Source organism: Phyllobates terribilis, unplaced genomic scaffold (genome assembly GCF_046119375.1).
Source record: "Phyllobates terribilis strain yellow unplaced genomic scaffold, ASM4611937v1 Scaffold_7__3_contigs__length_470593459, whole genome shotgun sequence".
Taxonomy (NCBI): domain Eukaryota; kingdom Metazoa; phylum Chordata; class Amphibia; order Anura; family Dendrobatidae; genus Phyllobates; species Phyllobates terribilis.
Window position 1 is genome coordinate 13,819,497 of NW_027362767.1, and position 20,944 is coordinate 13,840,440.

Below are 20,944 nucleotides of genomic sequence, written 5' to 3' on the forward strand. Positions count from 1 at the left end.
TAACTGGAGAATATTGCAGCCTCTAATTTTTGTACCATTGAGTATTAGATTATACCAACAAGGTCTAGAACAAACAGAGTGTGTGCGTGGTGTGGGGTGTGTGGTGTGCATGGTGTGTGCATGTGTGGTGTGCATGTGTGGTGTGCATGTGTGGTGTGCATGTGTGGTGTGCATGTGTGGTGTGCATGTGTGGTGTGCATGTGTGGTGTGCATGTGTGGTGTGCATGTGTGGTGTGCATGGCGGGTGCATGTGTCCATGGTGGGTGCATGTGTGCATGGTGGGTGCGGCGTGCGTGTGGCGTGCGTGTTATATGGGAATTTGTGTTAATGTTGCTTATGTTGTATTTGGAAGAATAATCTTCTGCTCTAAAAAAAAAAAAAAAAAAAAAAAAAAAAAAAGTCAGTACACCCCTTGAGCATCTGCTTTGAGGGTTGTTCTAAAATGGGGTGACTTCTGGGAAAGTTTCCTCTACACCAAACACCTCAGGGGCTCTGAGAATACAAGATAAGAAGCCATCCCCCCAGATGTGCGCTCCACATGCAGGGCACGGCCGCGGTCGGGGGACGTTGCAGAACAGATTATGTGGTTTTTCTACTATTACTCTGTATGAAATTGACAAATTCCAGGGCTAAAACTACATTTCTATAGAAGAAACTCATTTACTAGTTCCCCTTTGCATTAGTTGACGTGAAACTCGCAAAGGGTTACATTTTCTAAATACCCCTGTGCTTACTATAGGGGGCGATCTTCTTACAACGGTGTGTGAGGGAACAGAAACTGTAGGGGGACAAAAGCGCACAAGACCATCGGGTACAAGACCATCGGGCACAAGACCATCGGGCACAAGACCATCGGGCACAAGACCATCGGGCACAAGACCATCGGGCACAAGACCATCGGGCACAAGACCATCGGGCACAAGACCATCGGGTGATCCCCTTTTAGCTACAAAGTAAAAGGAAGGTGCTGAGCAGGATGTGTGCCGGCAGCACTCCTGAACCCCGGAGGACCCCAGCCGCTGCCTCGTGGCCGGGAATCAATCCTCCAGGAGAGACGGCAGCACAATATCCCGCTGCACTGCTGGAATAAAGAATCCTCAGCACCAAGAGGAGTTCAACAGTTTTTATTTCCTCAACACGTTTCAGTGCTGGACTAAGTGAAAAAAACAAATCGCATAGTAAGGCTTCAAGGGCAGGGGGTTAAAAGGGTCAGAGGAGGGACTGAGCCTGAAGAGAACACCCACAAGAACATCTGAGGGAAGAAAAGTAGATTGGAGCAACGTTGAGCAGGGATCAAACCCGTGCATTGCTGGGAAGAAAAAAGAAGAGGGTGAGTGAATTGAGTGAGCTATTGGGAGGAAGAGGAAGGACAGACAACCGGAGAGCGGAGAAGAGAAGTAACAGGACAAGCCACAGAGGCAGGGATAAAGGAAAAGGAAGGAGAGACAACCGGAGAGGAGGGAAGAGAAGTAACAGGACAAGCCACAGAGGCAGGGATAAAGGAAGAGGAAGGAGAGACAACCGGAGAGCAGAGAAGAGAAGTAACAGGACAAGCCACAGAGGCAGGGATAAAGGAAAAGGAAGGAGAGACAACCGGAGAGGAGGGAAGAGAAGTAACAGGACAAGCCACAGAGGCAGGGATAAAGGAAGAGGAAGGAGAGACAACCGGAGAGCGGAAAAGAGAAGTAACAGGACAAGCCACAGAGGCAGGGATAAAGGAAGAGGAAGGAGAGACAACCGGAGAGCAGAGAAGAGAAGTAACAGGACAAGCCACAGAGGCAGGGATAAAGGAAGAGGAAGGAGAGACAACCGGAGAGCGAGGATGAGAAGTAACAGGACAAGCCACAGAGGCAGGGATAAAGGAAGAGGAAGGAGAGACAACCGGAGAGCAGAGAAGAGAAGTAACAGGACAAGCCACAGAGGCAGGGATAAAGGAAAAGGAAGGAGAGACAACCGGAGAGCGGGGATGAGAAGTAACAGGACAAGCCACAGAGGCAGGGATAAAGGAAGAGGAAGGAGAGACAACCGGAGAGCGGAAAAGAGAAGTAACAGGACAAGCCACAGAGGCAGGGATAAAGGAAGAGGAAGGAGAGACAACCGGAGAGCAGAGAAGAGAAGTAACAGGACAAGCCACAGAGGCAGGGATAAAGGAAGAGGAAGGAGAGACAACCGGAGAGGAGGGAAGAGAAGTAACAGGACAAGCCACAGAGGCAGGGATAAAGGAAGAGGAAGGAGAGACAACCGGAGAGCAGAGAAGAGAAGTAACAGGACAAGCCACAGAGGCAGGGATAAAGGAAGAGGAAGGAGAGACAACCGGAGAGCGGGGATGAGAAGTAACAGGACAAGCCACAGAGGCAGGGATAAAGGAAGAGGAAGGAGAGACAACCGGAGAGGAGGGAAGAGAAGTAACAGGACAAGCCACAGAGGCAGGGATAAAGGAAGAGGAAGGAGAGACAACCGGAGAGCAGAGAAGAGAAGTAACAGGACAAGCCACAGAGGCAGGGATAAAGGAAGAGGAAGGAGAGACAACCGGAGAGCGGGGATGAGAAGTAACAGGACAAGCCACAGAGGCAGGGATAAAGGAAGAGGAAGGAGAGACAACCGGAGAGCGGGGATGAGAAGTAACAGGACAAGCCACAGAGGCAGGGATAAAGGAAGAGGAAGGAGAGACAACCGGAGAGCGGGGATGAGAAGTAACAGGACAAGCCACAGAGGCAGGGATAAAGGAAGAGGAAGGAGAGACAACCGGAGAGGAGGGAAGAGAAGCAACAGGACAAGCCACAGAGGCAGGGATAAAGGAAGAGGAAGGAGAGACAACCGGAGAGCGGAAAAGAGAAGTAACAGGACAAGCCACAGAGGCAGGGATAAAGGAAGAGGAAGGAGAGACAACCGGAGAGCGGGGATGAGAAGTAACAGGACAAGCCACAGAGGCAGGGATAAAGGAAGAGGAAGGAGAGACAACCGGAGAGCGGAAAAGAGAAGTAACAGGACAAGCCACAGAGGCAGGGATAAAGGAAGAGGAAGGAGAGACAACCGGAGAGCGGGGATGAGAAGTAACAGGACAAGCCACAGAGGCAGGGATAAAGGAAGAGGAAGGAGAGACAACCGGAGAGCGGGGATGAGAAGTAACAGGACAAGCCACAGAGGCAGGGATAAAGGAAGAGGAAGGAGAGACAACCGGAGAGGAGGGAAGAGAAGTAACAGGACAAGCCACAGAGGCAGGGATAAAGGAAGAGGAAGGAGAGACAACCGGAGAGCGGGGATGAGAAGTAACAGGACAAGCCACAGAGGCAGGGATAAAGGAAGAGGAAGGAGAGACAACCGGAGAGCGGAGAAGAGAAGTAACAGGACAAGCCACAGAGGCAGGGATAAAGGAAGAGGAAGGAGAGACAACCGGAGAGCAGAGAAGAGAAGTAACAGGACAAGCCACAGAGGCAGGGATAAAGGAAGAGGAAGGAGAGACAACCGGAGAGCGGGGATGAGAAGTAACAGGACAAGCCACAGAGGCAGGGATAAAGGAAGAGGAAGGAGAGACAACCGGAGAGCGGGGATGAGAAGTAACAGGACAAGCCACAGAGGCAGGGATAAAGGAAGAGGAAGGAGAGACAACCGGAGAGCAGAGAAGAGAAGTAACAGGACAAGCCACAGAGGCAGGGATAAAGGAAGAGGAAGGAGAGACAACCGGAGAGCGGGGATGAGAAGTAACAGGACAAGCCACAGAGGCAGGGATAAAGGAAGAGGAAGGAGAGACAACCGGAGAGCGGGGATGAGAATTAACAGGACAAGCCACAGAGGCAGGGATAAAGGAAGAGGAAGGAGAGACAACCGGAGAGCGGAGAAGAGAAGTAACAGGACAAGCCACAGAGGCAGGGATAAAGGAAGAGGAAGGAGAGACAACCGGAGAGGAGGGAAGAGAAGTAACAGGACAAGCCACAGAGGCAGGGATAAAGGAAGAGGAAGGAGAGACAACCGGAGAGGAGGGAAGAGAAGTAACAGGACAAGCCACAGAGGCAGGGATAAAGGAAGAGGAAGGAGAGACAACCGGAGAGCGAGGATGAGAAGTAACAGGACAAGCCACAGAGGCAGGGATAAAGGAAGAGGAAGGAGAGACAACCGGAGAGCGGGGATGAGAAGTAACAGGACAAGCCACAGAGGCAGGGATAAAGGAAGAGGAAGGAGAGACAACCGGAGAGCGGGGATGAGAAGTAACAGGACAAGCCACAGAGGCAGGGATAAAGGAAGAGGAAGGAGAGACAACCGGAGAGCGGGGATGAGAAGTAACAGGACAAGCCACAGAGGCAGGGATAAAGGAAGAGGAAGGAGAGACAACCGGAGAGCGGGGATGAGAAGTAACAGGACAAGCCACAGAGGCAGGGATAAAGGAAGAGGAAGGAGAGACAACCGGAGAGCGGAGAAGAGAAGTAACAGGACAAGCCACAGAGGCAGGGATAAAGGAAGAGGAAGGAGAGACAACCGGAGAGGAGGGAAGAGAAGTAACAGGACAAGCCACAGAGGCAGGGATAAAGGAAGAGGAAGGAGAGACAACCGGAGAGGAGGGAAGAGAAGTAACAGGACAAGCCACAGAGGCAGGGATAAAGGAAGAGGAAGGAGAGACAACCGGAGAGGAGGGAAGAGAAGTAACAGGACAAGCCACAGAGGCAGGGATAAAGGAAGAGGAAGGAGAGACAACCGGAGAGCGGGGATGAGAAGTAACAGGACAAGCCACAGAGGCAGGGATAAAGGAAGAGGAAGGAGAGACAACCGGAGAGCGGGGATGAGAAGTAACAGGACAAGCCACAGAGGCAGGGATAAAGGAAGAGGAAGGAGAGACAACCGGAGAGCGGGGATGAGAAGTAACAGGACAAGCCACAGAGGCAGGGATAAAGGAAGAGGAAGGAGAGACAACCGGAGAGCGGGGATGAGAAGTAACAGGACAAGCCACAGAGGCAGGGATAAAGGAAGAGGAAGGAGAGACAACCGGAGAGCGGGGATGAGAAGTAACAGGACAAGCCACAGAGGCAGGGATAAAGGAAGAGGAAGGAGAGACAACCGGAGAGCGGAGAAGAGAAGTAACAGGACAAGCCACAGAGGCAGGGATAAAGGAAGAGGAAGGAGAGACAACCGGAGAGGAGGGAAGAGAAGTAACAGGACAAGCCACAGAGGCAGGGATAAAGGAAGAGGAAGGAGAGACAACCGGAGAGGAGGGAAGAGAAGTAACAGGACAAGCCACAGAGGCAGGGATAAAGGAAGAGGAAGGAGAGACAACCGGAGAGCGAGGATGAGAAGTAACAGGACAAGCCACAGAGGCAGGGATAAAGGAAGAGGAAGGAGAGACAACCGGAGAGCGGGGATGAGAAGTATCAGGACAAGCCACAGAGGCAGGGATAAAGGAAGAGGAAGGAGAGACAACCGGAGGGCGGGGATGAGAAGTAACAGGACAAGCCACAGAGGCAGGGATAAATGAAGAGGAAGGAGAGACAACCGGAGAGCGGGGATGAGAAGTAACAGGACAAGCCACAGAGGCAGGGATAAAGGAAGAGGAAGGAGAGACAACCGGAGAGCGGGGATGAGAAGTAACAGGACAAGCCACAGAGGCAGGGATAAAGGAAGAGGAAGGAGAGACAACCGGAGAGCGGGGATGAGAAGTAACAGGACAAGCCACAGAGGCAGGGATAAAGGAAGAGGAAGGAGAGACAACCGGAGAGCGGGGATGAGAAGTAACAGGACAAGCCACAGAGGCAGGGATAAAGGAAGAGGAAGGAGAGACAACCGGAGAGCGGAGAAGAGAAGTAACAGGACAAGCCACAGAGGCAGGGATAAAGGAAGAGGAAGGAGAGACAACCGGAGAGGAGGGAAGAGAAGTAACAGGACAAGCCACAGAGGCAGGGATAAAGGAAGAGGAAGGAGAGACAACCGGAGAGCGGGGATGAGAAGTAACAGGACAAGCCACAGAGGCAGGGATAAAGGAAGAGGAAGGAGAGACAACCGGAGAGCGGGGATGAGAAGTAACAGGACAAGCCACAGAGGCAGGGATAAAGGAAGAGGAAGGAGAGACAACCGGAGAGCGGGGATGAGAAGTAACAGGACAAGCCACAGAGGCAGGGATAAAGGAAGAGGAAGGAGAGACAACCGGAGAGCGGGGATGAGAAGTAACAGGACAAGCCACAGAGGCAGGGATAAAGGAAGAGGAAGGAGAGACAACCGGAGAGCGGAGAAGAGAAGTAACAGGACAAGCCACAGAGGCAGGGATAAAGGAAGAGGAAGGAGAGACAACCGGAGAGGAGGGAAGAGAAGTAACAGGACAAGCCACAGAGGCAGGGATAAAGGAAGAGGAAGGAGAGACAACCGGAGAGCGAGGATGAGAAGTAACAGGACAAGCCACAGAGGCAGGGATAAAGGAAGAGGAAGGAGAGACAACCGGAGAGCGGGGATGAGAAGTAACAGGACAAGCCACAGAGGCAGGGATAAAGGAAGAGGAAGGAGAGACAACCGGAGAGCGGGGATGAGAAGTAACAGGACAAGCCACAGAGGCAGGGATAAAGGAAGAGGAAGGAGAGACAACCGGAGAGCGGGGATGAGAAGTAACAGGACAAGCCACAGAGGCAGGGATAAAGGAAGAGGAAGGAGAGACAACCGGAGAGCGGGGATGAGAAGTAACAGGACAAGCCACAGAGGCAGGGATAAAGGAAGAGGAAGGAGAGACAACCGGAGAGCGGAGAAGAGAAGTAACAGGACAAGCCACAGAGGCAGGGATAAAGGAAGAGGAAGGAGAGACAACCGGAGAGGAGGGAAGAGAAGTAACAGGACAAGCCACAGAGGCAGGGATAAAGGAAGAGGAAGGAGAGACAACCGGAGAGCGGGGATGAGAAGTAACAGGACAAGCCACAGAGGCAGGGATAAAGGAAGAGGAAGGAGAGACAACCGGAGAGCGGGGATGAGAAGTAACAGGACAAGCCACAGAGGCAGGGATAAAGGAAGAGGAAGGAGAGACAACAGGAGAGGAGGGAAGAGAAGTAACAGGACAAGCCACAGAGGCAGGGATAAAGGAAGAGGAAGGAGAGACAACCGGAGAGGAGGGAAGAGAAGTAACAGGACAAGCCACAGAGGCAGGGATAAAGGAAGAGGAAGGAGAGACAACCGGAGAGGAGGGAAGAGAAGTAACAGGACAAGCCACAGAGGCAGGGATAAAGGAAGAGGAAGGAGAGACAACCGGAGAGCGAGGATGAGAAGTAACAGGACAAGCCACAGAGGCAGGGATAAAGGAAGAGGAAGGAGAGACAACCGGAGAGCGGGGATGAGAAGTAACAGGACAAGCCACAGAGGCAGGGATAAAGGAAGAGGAAGGAGAGACAACCGGAGAGCGGGGATGAGAAGTAACAGGACAAGCCACAGAGGCAGGGATAAAGGAAGAGGAAGGAGAGACAACCGGAGAGCGGGGATGAGAAGTAACAGGACAAGCCACAGAGGCAGGGATAAAGGAAGAGGAAGGAGAGACAACCGGAGAGCGGGGATGAGAAGTAACAGGACAAGCCACAGAGGCAGGGATAAAGGAAGAGGAAGGAGAGACAACCGGAGAGCGGAGAAGAGAAGTAACAGGACAAGCCACAGAGGCAGGGATAAAGGAAGAGGAAGGAGAGACAACCGGAGAGCGGGGATGAGAAGTAACAGGACAAGCCACAGAGGCAGGGATAAAGGAAGAGGAAGGAGAGACAACCGGAGAGGAGGGAAGAGAAGTAACAGGACAAGCCACAGAGGCAGGGATAAAGGAAGAGGAAGGAGAGACAACCGGAGAGCGGGGATGAGAAGTAACAGGACAAGCCACAGAGGCAGGGATAAAGGAAGAGGAAGGAGAGACAACCGGAGAGCGGGGATGAGAAGTAACAGGACAAGCTGCTAGTCCAGCACTGAAACGTGTTGAGGAAATAAAAATCGTTCAACTCCTCTTGGTGCTGAGGATTCTTTATTACAGCAGTGCAGCCGGATATTGTGCTATCCTCCAAGTTGGTCAGTGGTGTGTGAGGAGCTTCTAATACGCACTAATTTGGCTTTTTAAAAGTCCTTGGAAAACTTGCTGCTAAACGTATGAACCAGCTAATGTCCTCCCAAAAATTAAATGCAGGCTAACGAGGCGACGGAGAGGAGGGCCCCGCCCCGCAGAGGAGGGCCCCGCCCCGCAGAGGAGGGCCCCGCCCCACAGAGGAGGGCCCCGCCCCACAGAGGAGGGCCCCGCCCCACAGAGGAGGGCCCCGCCCCACAGAGGAGGGCCCCGCCCCACAGAGGAGGGCCCCGCCCCACAGAGGAGGGCCCCGCCCCACAGAGGAGGGCCCCGCCCCACAGAGGAGGGCCCCGCCCCACAGAGGAGGGCCCCGCCCCACAGAGGAGGGCCCCGCCCCACAGAGGAGGGCCCCGCCCCACAGAGGAGGGCCCCGCCCCACAGAGGAGGGCCCCGCCCCACAGAGGAGGGCCCCGCCCCACAGCCACCCATGGAAAATGCAATGTTAAATTGATTTTGTGCTCCGACGTCTCAGATGGCTGATCCTGAAAATGTACACTTTTCAAACAAATTTTTCTAATAAGTTCAAAGTACAATACAAAGTACAACACGCCACAAAGCGACTACGAAGCCCAGTGTCCGAAGCAGTGGCGGTGGCCCTGGAACACAGGTGGCAAGGCGCAAGGATTTACAAAGGTACAGAAGACAAAGCCGCCAGCACCACCGACGGATGGCACACGGGACACTCGTGGTCCGGAGTCACACTGACATCAACATCAATTTATAGGAGTCACAGACACAAAAGAGCATAAAGGAGCTCGAGGTCACAAGGCCGGGGTTCACAATGGCCCAGAGGCTCCTCGGGCTCCTACATAAATTTCATCTACATAGATTTAATTTCAGCATCAAAAATGTGTACAACACAGCAGCGAAAGGGTTAATCTTACCCGCCCGGACCCGAGCTAGTAGGGTCTTACCCGCCCAGCCCCGAGCTAGTAGGGTCTTACCCGACCAGCCCCGAGCTAGTAGGGTCTTACCCGACCAGCCCCGAGCTAGTAGGGTCTTACCCGACCAGCCCCGAGCTAGTAGGGTCTTACCCGACCAGCCCCGAGCTAGTAGGGTCTTACCCGACCAGCCCCGAGCTAGTAGGGTTTTACCCGCCCAGCCCCGAGCTAGTAGGGTCTTACCCGACCAGCCCCGAGCTAGTAGGGTCTTACCCGACCAGCCCCGAGCTAGTAGGGTTTTACCCGCCCAGCCCCGAGCTAGTAGGGTAACTGAAGACAGATTTTCCAGTAACATGAAAGACCGGAGTGTCGGCTGTCGCGGCGGGTGACACCACAAGTGTGTGGCTGGAAAACGCTGCTGGCTTGGCGTCGGGTGACGAGGCTGCGGCGTCTGCGACACACAGAAGCCGCGGCCCGTCCCGAGGAACCCATGTACAGATCATCAGCCCATCTGGGGGCCGCACTTACCCAGCTTGGCTTCGGAGGTGTCCATCTCCCATTTGCTTTTCGGAAGATATCCCTGTATTATGGGGAGAAACGTCAGAAGGGTTAATGTGAGAGACAAATGCTGTAAGTAAGCAATGGCCGCAGAAGAGCTGGGTGGTGTCACTAACCTGCTGGGGGCATCAGTGTTGACGGACCCCTCATTACTACGGGGTTCCTTGTTTTACATGCGGATTATTATAGCAGCCTATATAAACCATCCTCCTAATGAAGCGTGCCGCCATCTTGTGGATGGCAGGACTTCTCAGCCCCTGCGGCGTGTGTGCGCTCCATGTGTCGCAGGTCACTGTGTAGTGGAGGGATTAGTGGGGAGTGTGGGCGGCTGTGCTGGCGGCCATGGTCACACTGCTGCTGCAGCACCTCACCGACTCCCGCACTGAGTAATGTGGCTATGGCCGGCACCTTCTCTCCTCGGCAGCCAGATCTCAGGAGAACTAGCGAGATCACGTTGTTCAGGAAAAAGTGTCCTGAGGCCGCCCGCCGGGCCGGCTATATGGTGGCAACTCAATAGAAAGTCAGCACCTTCTACAGTGAAGGGAGCGCATCGCACCATGGGAAAAACCCTCCCGAGAAATGGCGGACACATGCAGGTGCATCGCACTAAATTACAATATCATCAAAAAGTTAATTTCAGTTCTTCAATACATAAAGCGAAGCTTATATATTATATAGAGTCGTTACACACACATGACTATATAATAGATCCCTCTGCGTGTAATGACTCTATATAATAGATCCCTCTGCGTGTAATGACTCTATATAATAGATCCCTCTGCGTGTAATGACTCTATATAATAGATCCCTCTGCGTGTAATGACTCTATATAATAGATCCCTCTGCGTGTAATGACTCTATATAATAGATCCCTCTGTGTGTAATGACTCTATATAATAGATCCCTCTGTGTGTAATGACTCTATATAATAGATCCCTCTGCGTGTAATGACTCTATATAATAGATCCCTCTGCGTGTAATGACTCTATATAATAGATCCCTCTGCGTGTAATGACTCTATATAATAGATCCCTCTGCGTGTAATGACTCTATATAATAGATCCCTCTGCGTGTAATGACTCTATATAATAGATCCCTCTGCGTGTAATGACTCTATATAATAGATCCCTCTGCGTGTAATCACTCTATATAATAGATCCCTCTGCGTGTAATCACTCTATATAATAGATCCCTCTGCGTGTAATCACTCTATATAATAGATCCCTCTGCGTGTAATCACTCTATATAATAGATCCCTCTGCGTGTAATCACTCTATATAATAGATCCCTCTGCGTGTAATCACTCTATATAATAGATCCCTCTGCGTGTAATCACTCTATATAATAGATCCCTCTGCGTGTAATCACTCTATATAATAGATCCCTCTGCGTGTAATCACTCTATATAATAGATCCCTCTGCGTGTAATCACTCTATATAATAGATCCCTCTGCGTGTAATGACTCTATATAATAGATCCCTCTGCGTGTAATGACTCTATATAATAGATCCCTCTGCGTGTAATGACTCTATATAATAGATCCCTCTGCGTGTAATGACTATATAATAGATCCCTCTGCGTGTAATGACTCTATATAATAGATCCCTCTGCGTGTAATGACTCTATATAATAGATCCCTCTGCGTGTAATGACTCTATATAATAGATCCCTCTGCGTGTAATGACTCTATATAATAGATCCCTCTGCGTGTAATGACTCTATATAATAGATCCCTCTGCGTGTAATGACTCTATATAATAGATCCCTCTGCGTGTAATGACTCTATATAATAGATCCCTCTGCGTGTAATGACTCTATATAATAGATCCCTCTGCGTGTAATGACTCTATATAATAGATCCCTCTGCGTGTAATGACTCTATATAATAGATCCCTCTGCGTGTAATGACTCTATATAATAGATCCCTCTGCGTGTAATGACTCTATATAATAGATCCCTCTGCGTGTAATGACTCTATATAATAGATCCCTCTGCGTGTAATGACTCTATATAATAGATCCCTCTGCGTGTAATGACTCTATATAATAGATCCCTCTGCGTGTAATGACTCTATATAATAGATCCCTCTGCGTGTAATGACTCTATATAATAGATCCCTCTGCGTGTAATGACTCTATATAATAGATCCCTCTGCGTGTAATGACTCTATATAATAGATCCCTCTGCGTGTAATGACTCTATATAATAGATCCCTCTGCGTGTAATGACTCTATATAATAGATCCCTCTGCGTGTAATGACTCTATATAATAGATCCCTCTGCGTGTAATGACTCTATATAATAGATCCCTCTGCGTGTAATGACTCTATATAATAGATCCCTCTGCGTGTAATGACTCTATATAATAGATCCCTCTGCGTGTAATGACTCTATATAATAGATCCCTCTGCGTGTAATGACTCTATATAATAGATCCCTCTGCGTGTAATGACTCTATATAATAGATCCCTCTGTGTGTAATGACTATATAATAGATCCCTCTGTGTGTAATGACTATATAATAGATCCCTCTGTGTGTAATGACTCTATATAATAGATCCCTCTGTGTGTAATGACTATATAATAGATCCCTCTGTGTGTAATGACTCTATATAATAGATCCCTCTCTGTGTAATGACTCTATATAATAGATCCCTCTGTGTGTAATGACTATATAATAGATCTCTCTGCGTGTAATGACTCTATATAATAGATCCCTCTGTGTGTAATGACTCTATATAATATAGGAGTGTCACTTTTTGTATTGAAGAACTGAAATAAATTATCTTTTTGATGATATTCTAATTTAGTGAGATGTGCCTGTAGATCCAATGTGGAGTCTGAGTGGAGGCAGCAGCACGTGACACACGGCCAGGACCGGCCGCTAGCAGAAGGGTGCGGAGCTGTCAACCTGAGACACTGGCATCTACAGGGCAGCAGGGTCTGGGGGAAGCGCTGTCCCAATCGCCCATCGAGGGGCGCTGACCAGCCAACGTCATAGAAGTCATGATTGTTACTGCTATTTAAAGCACCACTCCAGCATTGTGGGTTTTTTAGCGCTGGATTAGTGCTTTAAGTCTACGCCTCCTGTCCCCGATCATATAATCCCCCTCCGGCGTCTTCATAGTTTTTTCAGTGCCGCTCCGGTCCTGCGGCGCCATCTTGTGAAAGGTTCTGATTGGCCGACAGGAGTGACGCTGGAAACAGATGAAGGCGGGGGAGGGGACTTACATTTTAAGCTCCACTCCAGCGGTGCAATAAACACCCTGCACTGCTGCTTTAACAATCCCTCATCTCCTAAGGGACTAAAAAACATGGAATAACAGGGCGTCAGTAAGAGCGTCAGCTCCGATCCACCCCGACAGGGCGTCAGTAAGAGCGTCAGCTCCGATCCACCCCGACAGGGCGTCAGTAAGAGCGTCAGCTCCGATCCACCCCGACAGGGCGTCAGTAAGAGCGTCCGCTCCGATCCACCCCGACAGGGCGTCCGTAAGAGCGTCAGCTCCGATCCACCCCGACAGGGCGTCAGTAAGAGCGTCCGCTCCGATCCACCCCGACAGGGCGTCAGTAAGAGCGTCCGCTCCGATCCACCCCGACAGGGCGTCCGTAAGAGCGTCAGCTCCGATCCACCCCGACAGGGCGTCCGTAAGAGCGTCAGCTCCGATCCACCCCGACAGGGCGTCCGTAAGAGCGTCAGCTCCGATCCACCCCGACAGGGCGTCCGTAAGAGCGTCAGCTCCGATCCACCCCGACAGGGCGTCAGTAAGAGCGTCAGCTCCGATCCACCCCGACAGGGCGTCAGTAAGAGCGTCAGCTCCGATCCACCCCGACAGGGCGTCAGTAAGAGCGTCAGCTCCGATCCACCCCGACAGGGCGTCAGTAAGAGCGTCAGCTCCGATCCACCCCGACAGGGCGTCAGTAAGAGCGTCAGCTCCGATCCACCCCGACAGGGCGTCAGTAAGAGCGTCAGCTCCGATCCACCCCGACAGGGCGTCAGTAAGAGCGTCAGCTCCGATCCACCCCGACAGGGCGTCAGTAAGAGCGTCAGCTCCGATCCACCCCGACAGGGCGTCAGTAAGAGCGTCAGCTCCGATCCACCCCGACAGGGCGTCAGTAAGAGCGTCCGCTCCGATCCACCCCGACAGGGCGTCAGTAAGAGCGTCCGCTCCGATCCACCCCGACAGGGCGTCAGTAAGAGCGTCCGCTCCGATCCACCCCGACAGGGCGTCAGTAAGAGCGTCCGCTCCGATCCACCCCGACAGGGCGTCAGTAAGAGCGTCCGCTCCGATCCACCCCGACAGGGCGTCAGTAAGAGCGTCCGCTCCGATCCACCCCGACAGGGCGTCAGTAAGAGCGTCCGCTCCGATCCACCCCGACAGGGCGTCAGTAAGAGCGTCCGCTCCGATCCACCCCGACAGGGCGTCAGTAAGAGCGTCCGCTCCGATCCACCCCGACAGGGCGTCAGTAAGAGCGTCCGCTCCGATCCACCCCGACAGGGCGTCAGTAAGAGCGTCCGCTCCGATCCACCCCGACAGGGCGTCAGTAAGAGCGTCAGCTCCGATCCACCCCGACAGGGCGTCAGTAAGAGCGTCAGCTCCGATCCACCCCGACAGGGCGTCAGTAAGAGCGTCAGCTCCGATCCACCCCGACAGGGCGTCAGTAAGAGCGTCAGCTCCGATCCACCCCGACAGGGCGTCAGTAAGAGCGTCAGCTCCGATCCACCCCGACAGGGCGTCAGTAAGAGCGTCAGCTCCGATCCACCCCGACAGGGCGTCAGTAAGAGCGTCAGCTCCGATCCACCCCGACAGGGCGTCAGTAAGAGCGTCAGCTCCGATCCAACCCGACAGGGCGTCAGTAAGAGCGTCCGCTCCGATCCAACCCGACAGGGCGTCAGTAAGAGCGTCAGCTCCGATCCAACCCGACAGGGCGTCAGTAAGAGCGTCAGCTCCGATCCAACCCGACAGGGGCGTCAGTAAGAGCGTCAGCTCCGATCCACCCCGACAGGGCGTCAGTAAGAGCGTCAGCTCCGATCCACCCCGACAGGGCGTCAGTAAAAGCGTCCGCTCGGCCAGCAGACAACGAGCTCACACGAGCCCACGGCCCGAAAATGGCAAACACCATGGCTCTCCGACAACAGACACACAGGTGCATTTTTTTGCACAAATTTCTGGAGGTGGGCATTTTTTTTTTTCACTATTTCACAGCTGTTATAATTTTTTTCCGTTTTCATTACATTGAAAGGTAAAATGAATGGGGAAAACTACAACTTAAAAAAAACAGAACGGACACAGAAAAAGCTGCGGCTCCGGGAAACCAGGAAGGCAAAAGCAGAGAATTGCAGGCCACAAGGGGTTAACACTTAGAACTTTCCGATGACCTGATCCCCGGTGACCTGAGGCTCCTCCGCTTTCAGGAATGCCCCTGCCTGTGTCCAGCAATGATTCTTCACCGCTGCTCCCGATGTCTGCAGACATAACCGTCACATCCATAACGCTGCTGCCAATCAGTGAGATCAGTGGCTCTGCCTGAGTAGACAGTATAAGCTGCTCAGAGACTAAGACACTAGGAACAGCGGCGGAGACTCAGTGTGGGACTTGGGGAGGGGGAGTAAAGCGCAGTTTGCCGTTTCTGCAGTTGACAGACAGGTTAACTGAAACCAGAAAACCCAAATGATGACGCTGACAAGGACAATGGCTAGAGGGGCTGTTGTCCAAAGATTAACTATTGGGGGTCCCATTGCTCACAAAAACACCAGCACATGCCCAGCACCGCAGCTGACTGCTGCACTCTAAAGGCCGACCTCTGGACAACCCCTCTAAAAAAGGGCAAAGGTCTGGGATAGAGAACATTCCTACAATAAGAGGAAAGCAGCATGGCAGCCGCCCCTACCCGCTCGCTCTCCTCCTCCTCCAGCTCCTTCTTCACTTCTTGCTCTTGGTCTGCGCTCGGCTCAGAATCCTCCATCTCAACCTGCAGAAAAGGAGACTTCAGCTCTGGTCAAAAAGCAGCCGGGCTGACCCCCAAAACCTGTAATGACCGCAACAGGACCGCCCAGCGTCTACCCCGTACTACAGGACCCCCCAAATCAGTAACCTCCACAACAGGACAGTCTGGAGACTGCCACCGCGGCCACTCCCCTCCCGCCTCCACCGCGGCCACTCCCCTCCCGCCTCCACCGCGGCCACTCCCCTCCCGCCTCCACCGCGGCCACTCCCCTCCCGCCTCCACCGCGGCCACTCCCCTCCCGCCTCCACCGCGGCCACTCCCCTCCCGCCTCCACCGCGGCCACTCCCCTCCCGCCTCCACCGCGGCCACTCCCCTCCCGCCTCCACCGCGGCCACTCCCCTCCCGCCTCCACCGCGGCCACTCCCACCGTCTCTGCCCCTACTACAGGACCCCCTGCAGGAGTCATTACTATAGGGCCCCTTAATGGGAGAGCAGACACTGGCGACACCAAACATCAAGAGGAGGTGTCAAGGTTTTGTGGCTTGAGGGGTACATGGACCCCCACACATAGGCCATGCTCCATCCAGACGCCACAGTGTTACAGCTATGGGGGAGCTACGAAGGCGCCTGGTCCTGATGAACTGGGGTATGAGCTTTCTCAGAGTCCCTATCACAAAACTACTGACTGTCTCTTAAGTGTGGACATCACCGGCACCCGAAGCACCGAGCCCCGCTGCTCCACAGCCACATAACATGGCCGCACACACAAACCTCCTCAATGGCGGCATCCTGAAGCAGAGAACGGATGTCCAGGCGGATCATGTGACGCGGAGCGGCCTCCCAGCAATCAGCCATCTAAGAATGGAGGCAGGATGAGACGGGAGGGTGGGGGGACGCACATGGGGAAGTAGGAGATTCACACAGGGCAACAGGCGGTGGGGAAGAGACCGTGCACACGTGGCATCTGGAACGGGGGAGGGGAGGTGGATGTGCTCACAGGGCGTCGGGAATGGGGGGAGGCGGCATGTCGGGAATGGGGGTGGGGGACAGTGCACACGGGGCGTCGGGAATGGGGGGAGGCGGCATGTCAGGAATGGGGGTGGGGGACAGTGCACACGGGGCGTTGGGAATGGGGTGGGGGGAGGCGACGTGCACACGGGAGAGGGCGTCGTCGGGAATGGGGGTGGGGGACCGTGCACACGGGGCGTTGGGAATGGGGGGGAGGCGACGTGCACACGGGAGAGGGCGTCGTCGGGAATGGGGGTGGGGGACAGTGCACACGGGGCGTTGGGAATGGGGGGACAGTGCACACGGGGCGTCGGCCCCTGTCCCATCACCAGGCACTCACCTTACTGAGGTCTTTCAGCTTGCGGCCGTGCACATTCCTCTTCGCACACGTCTGAGAGTCGGCAGAGATTTCAGCCAAGTAAACCTGTAAGAGGGTCAGAGAACGGTCAGTGCCCGTGTGGGGGGCATCGCCCAGGACCCTCAGTATCCGCTCCAGAGACAATCAGAGCATGTAATGCCGGAAAAAACTAGAGACACAACGTCCTGGGGTGAACAGGTGTGAACTGCAATGTAACGACCAGAAGGAAACGTCACATGGAGACACCACCACCCCAAGTGGTACCCCACTCTCAGGTAAGGAGGGAGCACTACCCGGGACCTACACACTCACATCCAACACTACATCACTCTTAGGGAAGGTCCAGACTGCTCCTAAGGGAGAGCACAGACCTGGTCCCTGTAGGAGGGTGGAGGAGAAAGTAGAGGAGGTGGGTGGAGGAAGTAGAGGAGGTGGGTGGAGGAAGTAGAGGAGGTGGGTGGAGGAAGTAGAGGAGGTGGGTGGAGGAAGTAGAGGAGGTGGGTGGAGGAAGTAGAGGAGGTGGGTGGAGGAAGTAGAGGAGGTGGGTGGAGGAAGTAGAGGAGGTGGGTGGAGGAAGTAGAGGAGGTGGGTGGAGGAAGTAGAGGAGGTGGGTGGAGGAAGTAGAGGAGGTGGGTGGAGGAAGTAGAGGAGGTGGGTGGAGGAAGTAGAGGAGGTGGGTGGAGGAAGTAGAGGAGGTGGGTGGAGGAAGTAGAGGAGGTGGGTGGAGGAAGTAGAGGAGGTGGGTGGAGGAAGTAGAGGAGGTGGGTGGAGGAAGTAGAGGAGGTGGGTGGAGGAAGTAGAGGAGGTGGGTGGAGGAAGTAGAGGAGGTGGGTGGAGGAAGTAGAGGAGGTGGGTGGAGGAAGTAGAGGAGGTGGGTGGAGGAAGTAGAGGAGGTGGGTGGAGGAAGTAGAGGAGGTGGGTGGAGGAAGTAGAGGAGGTGGGTGGAGGAAGTAGAGGAGGTGGGTGGAGGAAGTAGAGGAGGTGGGTGGAGGAAGTAGAGGAGGTGGGTGGAGGAAGTAGTTTAGGGGAGCACTGACAGAAGAATATAAAAGCAGGGTGGAAACATCTAGAAGGGGCTCTGAGGAGTGAGTTCAGCAAGGGAGGACCGTGTGGAGTAGGGTCCAGACGGCGAGGGGGCCCAGGAGGAGAGAACACCGGAGCAGTGAGGAGGGCTCCAGAGAAAGAAGGGAGCCTAGGGGCACGGAGAGTGCGGAGTCCACCCGAGTTCATGCTGACCGTGAAGGGATCAGGTCGCAGTAGGGGACCGGCCCCAGACTAGTGGAGGACTGCAAGACTCAGCTAGCAAACCGGAGGTTGCGGTATCTTCAAGTGCCGTAGTCAAAATCCACACACATTCGCTGAAAAGGTGTGGACGTCGCCCGACAATGTCCACAGCCACTGGCTCGGGACACTGCGTGGGCGCAGGGCAGGAGGGCGAGAGCCAGAGCAGAGAGACGACACGGGAAGGTACACAGAAAGGGGTCCCGTTCAAGTGCACCCAAGTTATCCGAGAGTTGCTGGATCCCTTCCCCAGAAGACACAGGACTCTGTGGACTGTTATAACCTGCTGGCAGTTGTAACCTGGAGCACTGTAAGAACTGAGTAAAAACTTGAAGACTGCACCCCACTGTGTCCTTTACTTACCGTATTTTTCGGACTATAAGACGCACTTTTTTCCTCCAAAATTTGGAGGAAAATGGGGGTGCATCTAAGGGTATGTGCCCACGTAGCGTTTTTCTAGCAGATATGCAGCATAAACGCTTGTGAAACGCTATGTTATCCGCCCCCCCATGGTCCCCAATGGGATTAGGCAAGTTCAATGCCCATGCTGCGGATTTTTCCACAGCGTTTTTTGCTGCGGGGAAAAATCTGCAGCATGTTCATTAATTTCGCGTTTCCGCAAGCAGAATTGCCTTTTGCAATGCATTAAAAAACGCAAGGCAATTCCGCATGTGGAAAGCACGCGATAAACGCATGCGGAATTCCGCATGCGTTTATCCAGGAGAGGACATGCAGAAATGAAGCAGAAAATTTCTGCTTCATTTCCGCAGCGTGGGCACATACCCTTATAGTCCGAATGTTGGGGGAAGCGGTATCTGTGTATATTTATGTGTGGTGTGGGGGGAGCGGTATCGGTGGAGGAGCGGGGCACAGGAGGCAGCAGCCCCCTACTGCAGCCTACACTGTCCCCGCTGCTAAAAAAAATGAATATTCACTGCTCCCCACGCCCATTGGGCGTGGGGAGCACTGAATATTCATGCTCCTTAATAGCGGTATACAGTGTAGACACACTGCTGCCGGCTATCTCCTGTGCCCGCTGTTAAAGGCATGAGTATTCAACCTCTCTCCACGCCCATGGGCGTGGGGAGGGGGTGAATATTCATGCCCTTTAATGAGCGGGCACAGGAGATAGCCGGCAGCAGCAGCAGACGCAGAGAGCACAGACCCGGCGTGGGGAGCAGTGACTTCCGGCAGCTGATCTCTCCATGTGAGCCGCGCATGGTAGTGATGTTATGCGCGGCTCACATGGAGAGATCAGTGGGGCCAGACCGGACGCAGCGCTGGAGGAGAGAAGAGAGGAGAGTAGGAGTGTTTATTTTTTTTTTAATGTGCAGCATGATGGGGATGAGGGGTGCCATGCATACTAGGACAGGGATGAGGGGTGCCATGCATACCAGGATAGGGATGAGGGATGCCATGCATACCAGGACAGGGATGAGGGATGCCATGCATACCAGGACAGGGATGAGGGGTGCCATGCATACTAGGACAGGGATGAGGGGTGCCATGCATACTAGGACAGGGATGAGGGGTGCCATGCATACTAGGACAGGGATGAGGGGTGCCATGCATACTAGGACAGGGATGAGGGGTGCCATGCATACTAGGACAGGGATGAGGGGTGCCATGCATACTAGGACAGGGATGAGGGGTGCCATGCATACTAGGACAGGGATGAGGGGTGCCATGCATACCAGGACAGGGATGAGGGGTGCCATGCATACCAGGACAGGGATGAGGGGTGCCATGCATACTAGGGCAGGGATGAGGGGTGCCATGCTTACCAGGATAGGGATGAGGGGTGCCATGCATACTAGGACAGGGATGAGGGGTGCCATGCATACTAGGACAGGGATGAGGGGTTCCATGCATACCAGGATAGGGATGAGGGATGCCATGCATACCAGGATAGGGATTAGGGGTGCCATGCATACCAGGACAGAGATGAGGGGTGCCAAGTATATCAGGATAGGTATGAGGGGTGCCATGCATACCAGAATGGAGGGATGCCAGGCATACCAGGATGGGGATGGGGACGGGGACCACATATAAAAGGAAGGGGGGAACATATATACCAGGATGGGGAATATTGTCAGAATTGGGAGACATTACCCCTATACCAGCGTCAGAAGACCCCCTTTCCCCTTAAAAGTGCATCATGACCACATTTTTTGCTTACATTTTTATTTTTTTTTATTTTCCTCCTCTATAACCTAGGTGTGTCTTATGGTCCGATGCGTCTTATAATCCAAGAAATACGGTAATTGCTGTGTCACCTGCCTTGCACTACAACACCAACATCTCAAATCCTTTATTTGGCTGCCCTGAGGCCTAGCTCTGCCCGTGGAGAGCTGAACCATCTCTGCTGCGTCACAAACAGCCCCAGTGGATCTGCACTGCAGCGGCGGCAGCCCCCTATAGCCGCATACCACGGGGGCGTCGCAAACATTATCCCCAAAACTTTATTCCCCAATTGACTTTACTTATTGACCGCCCTGGGCCACGGTTCACTGCCACCATGACTACCCCGAAAAGGACCGGCCCGGCTACAGAGTACCCGACGGGGCGCATCATATATATACACTGCAAAGAGCAGAACTCCTCTCCTCATAGATTGTAAGCTCTTGTGCTCAGTCTCCTCTCTCCTCATAGATTGTAAACTCTTGTGCTCAGTCTCCTCTCCTCATAGATTGTAAGCTCTTGTGCTCAGTCTCCTCTCCTCATAGATTGTAAGCTCTTGTGCTCAGTCTCCTCCTCTCTCCTCATAGATTGTAAGCTCTTGTGCTCAGTCTCCTCCTCTCTCCTCATAGATTGTAAGCTCTTGTGCTCAGTCTCCTCCTCTCCTCAGATTGTAA

The 20,944-nt window shown here is 53.3% G+C and overlaps 1 protein-coding gene across 1 annotated transcript in view; it reads right to left on the reverse strand.

Moving 5' to 3' along the window:
* Window positions 1-20,944, reverse strand: part of YLPM1 (YLP motif containing 1) — a 65,413-nt gene that overhangs the window by 10,986 nt on the left and 33,483 nt on the right. Inside the window, 4 exon segments of the mRNA XM_073638169.1 lie at window positions 9,466-9,517; window positions 15,386-15,466; window positions 16,214-16,297; window positions 16,791-16,874. Coding sequence (XP_073494270.1) covers window positions 9,466-9,517; window positions 15,386-15,466; window positions 16,214-16,297; window positions 16,791-16,874 — 301 coding nt within the window.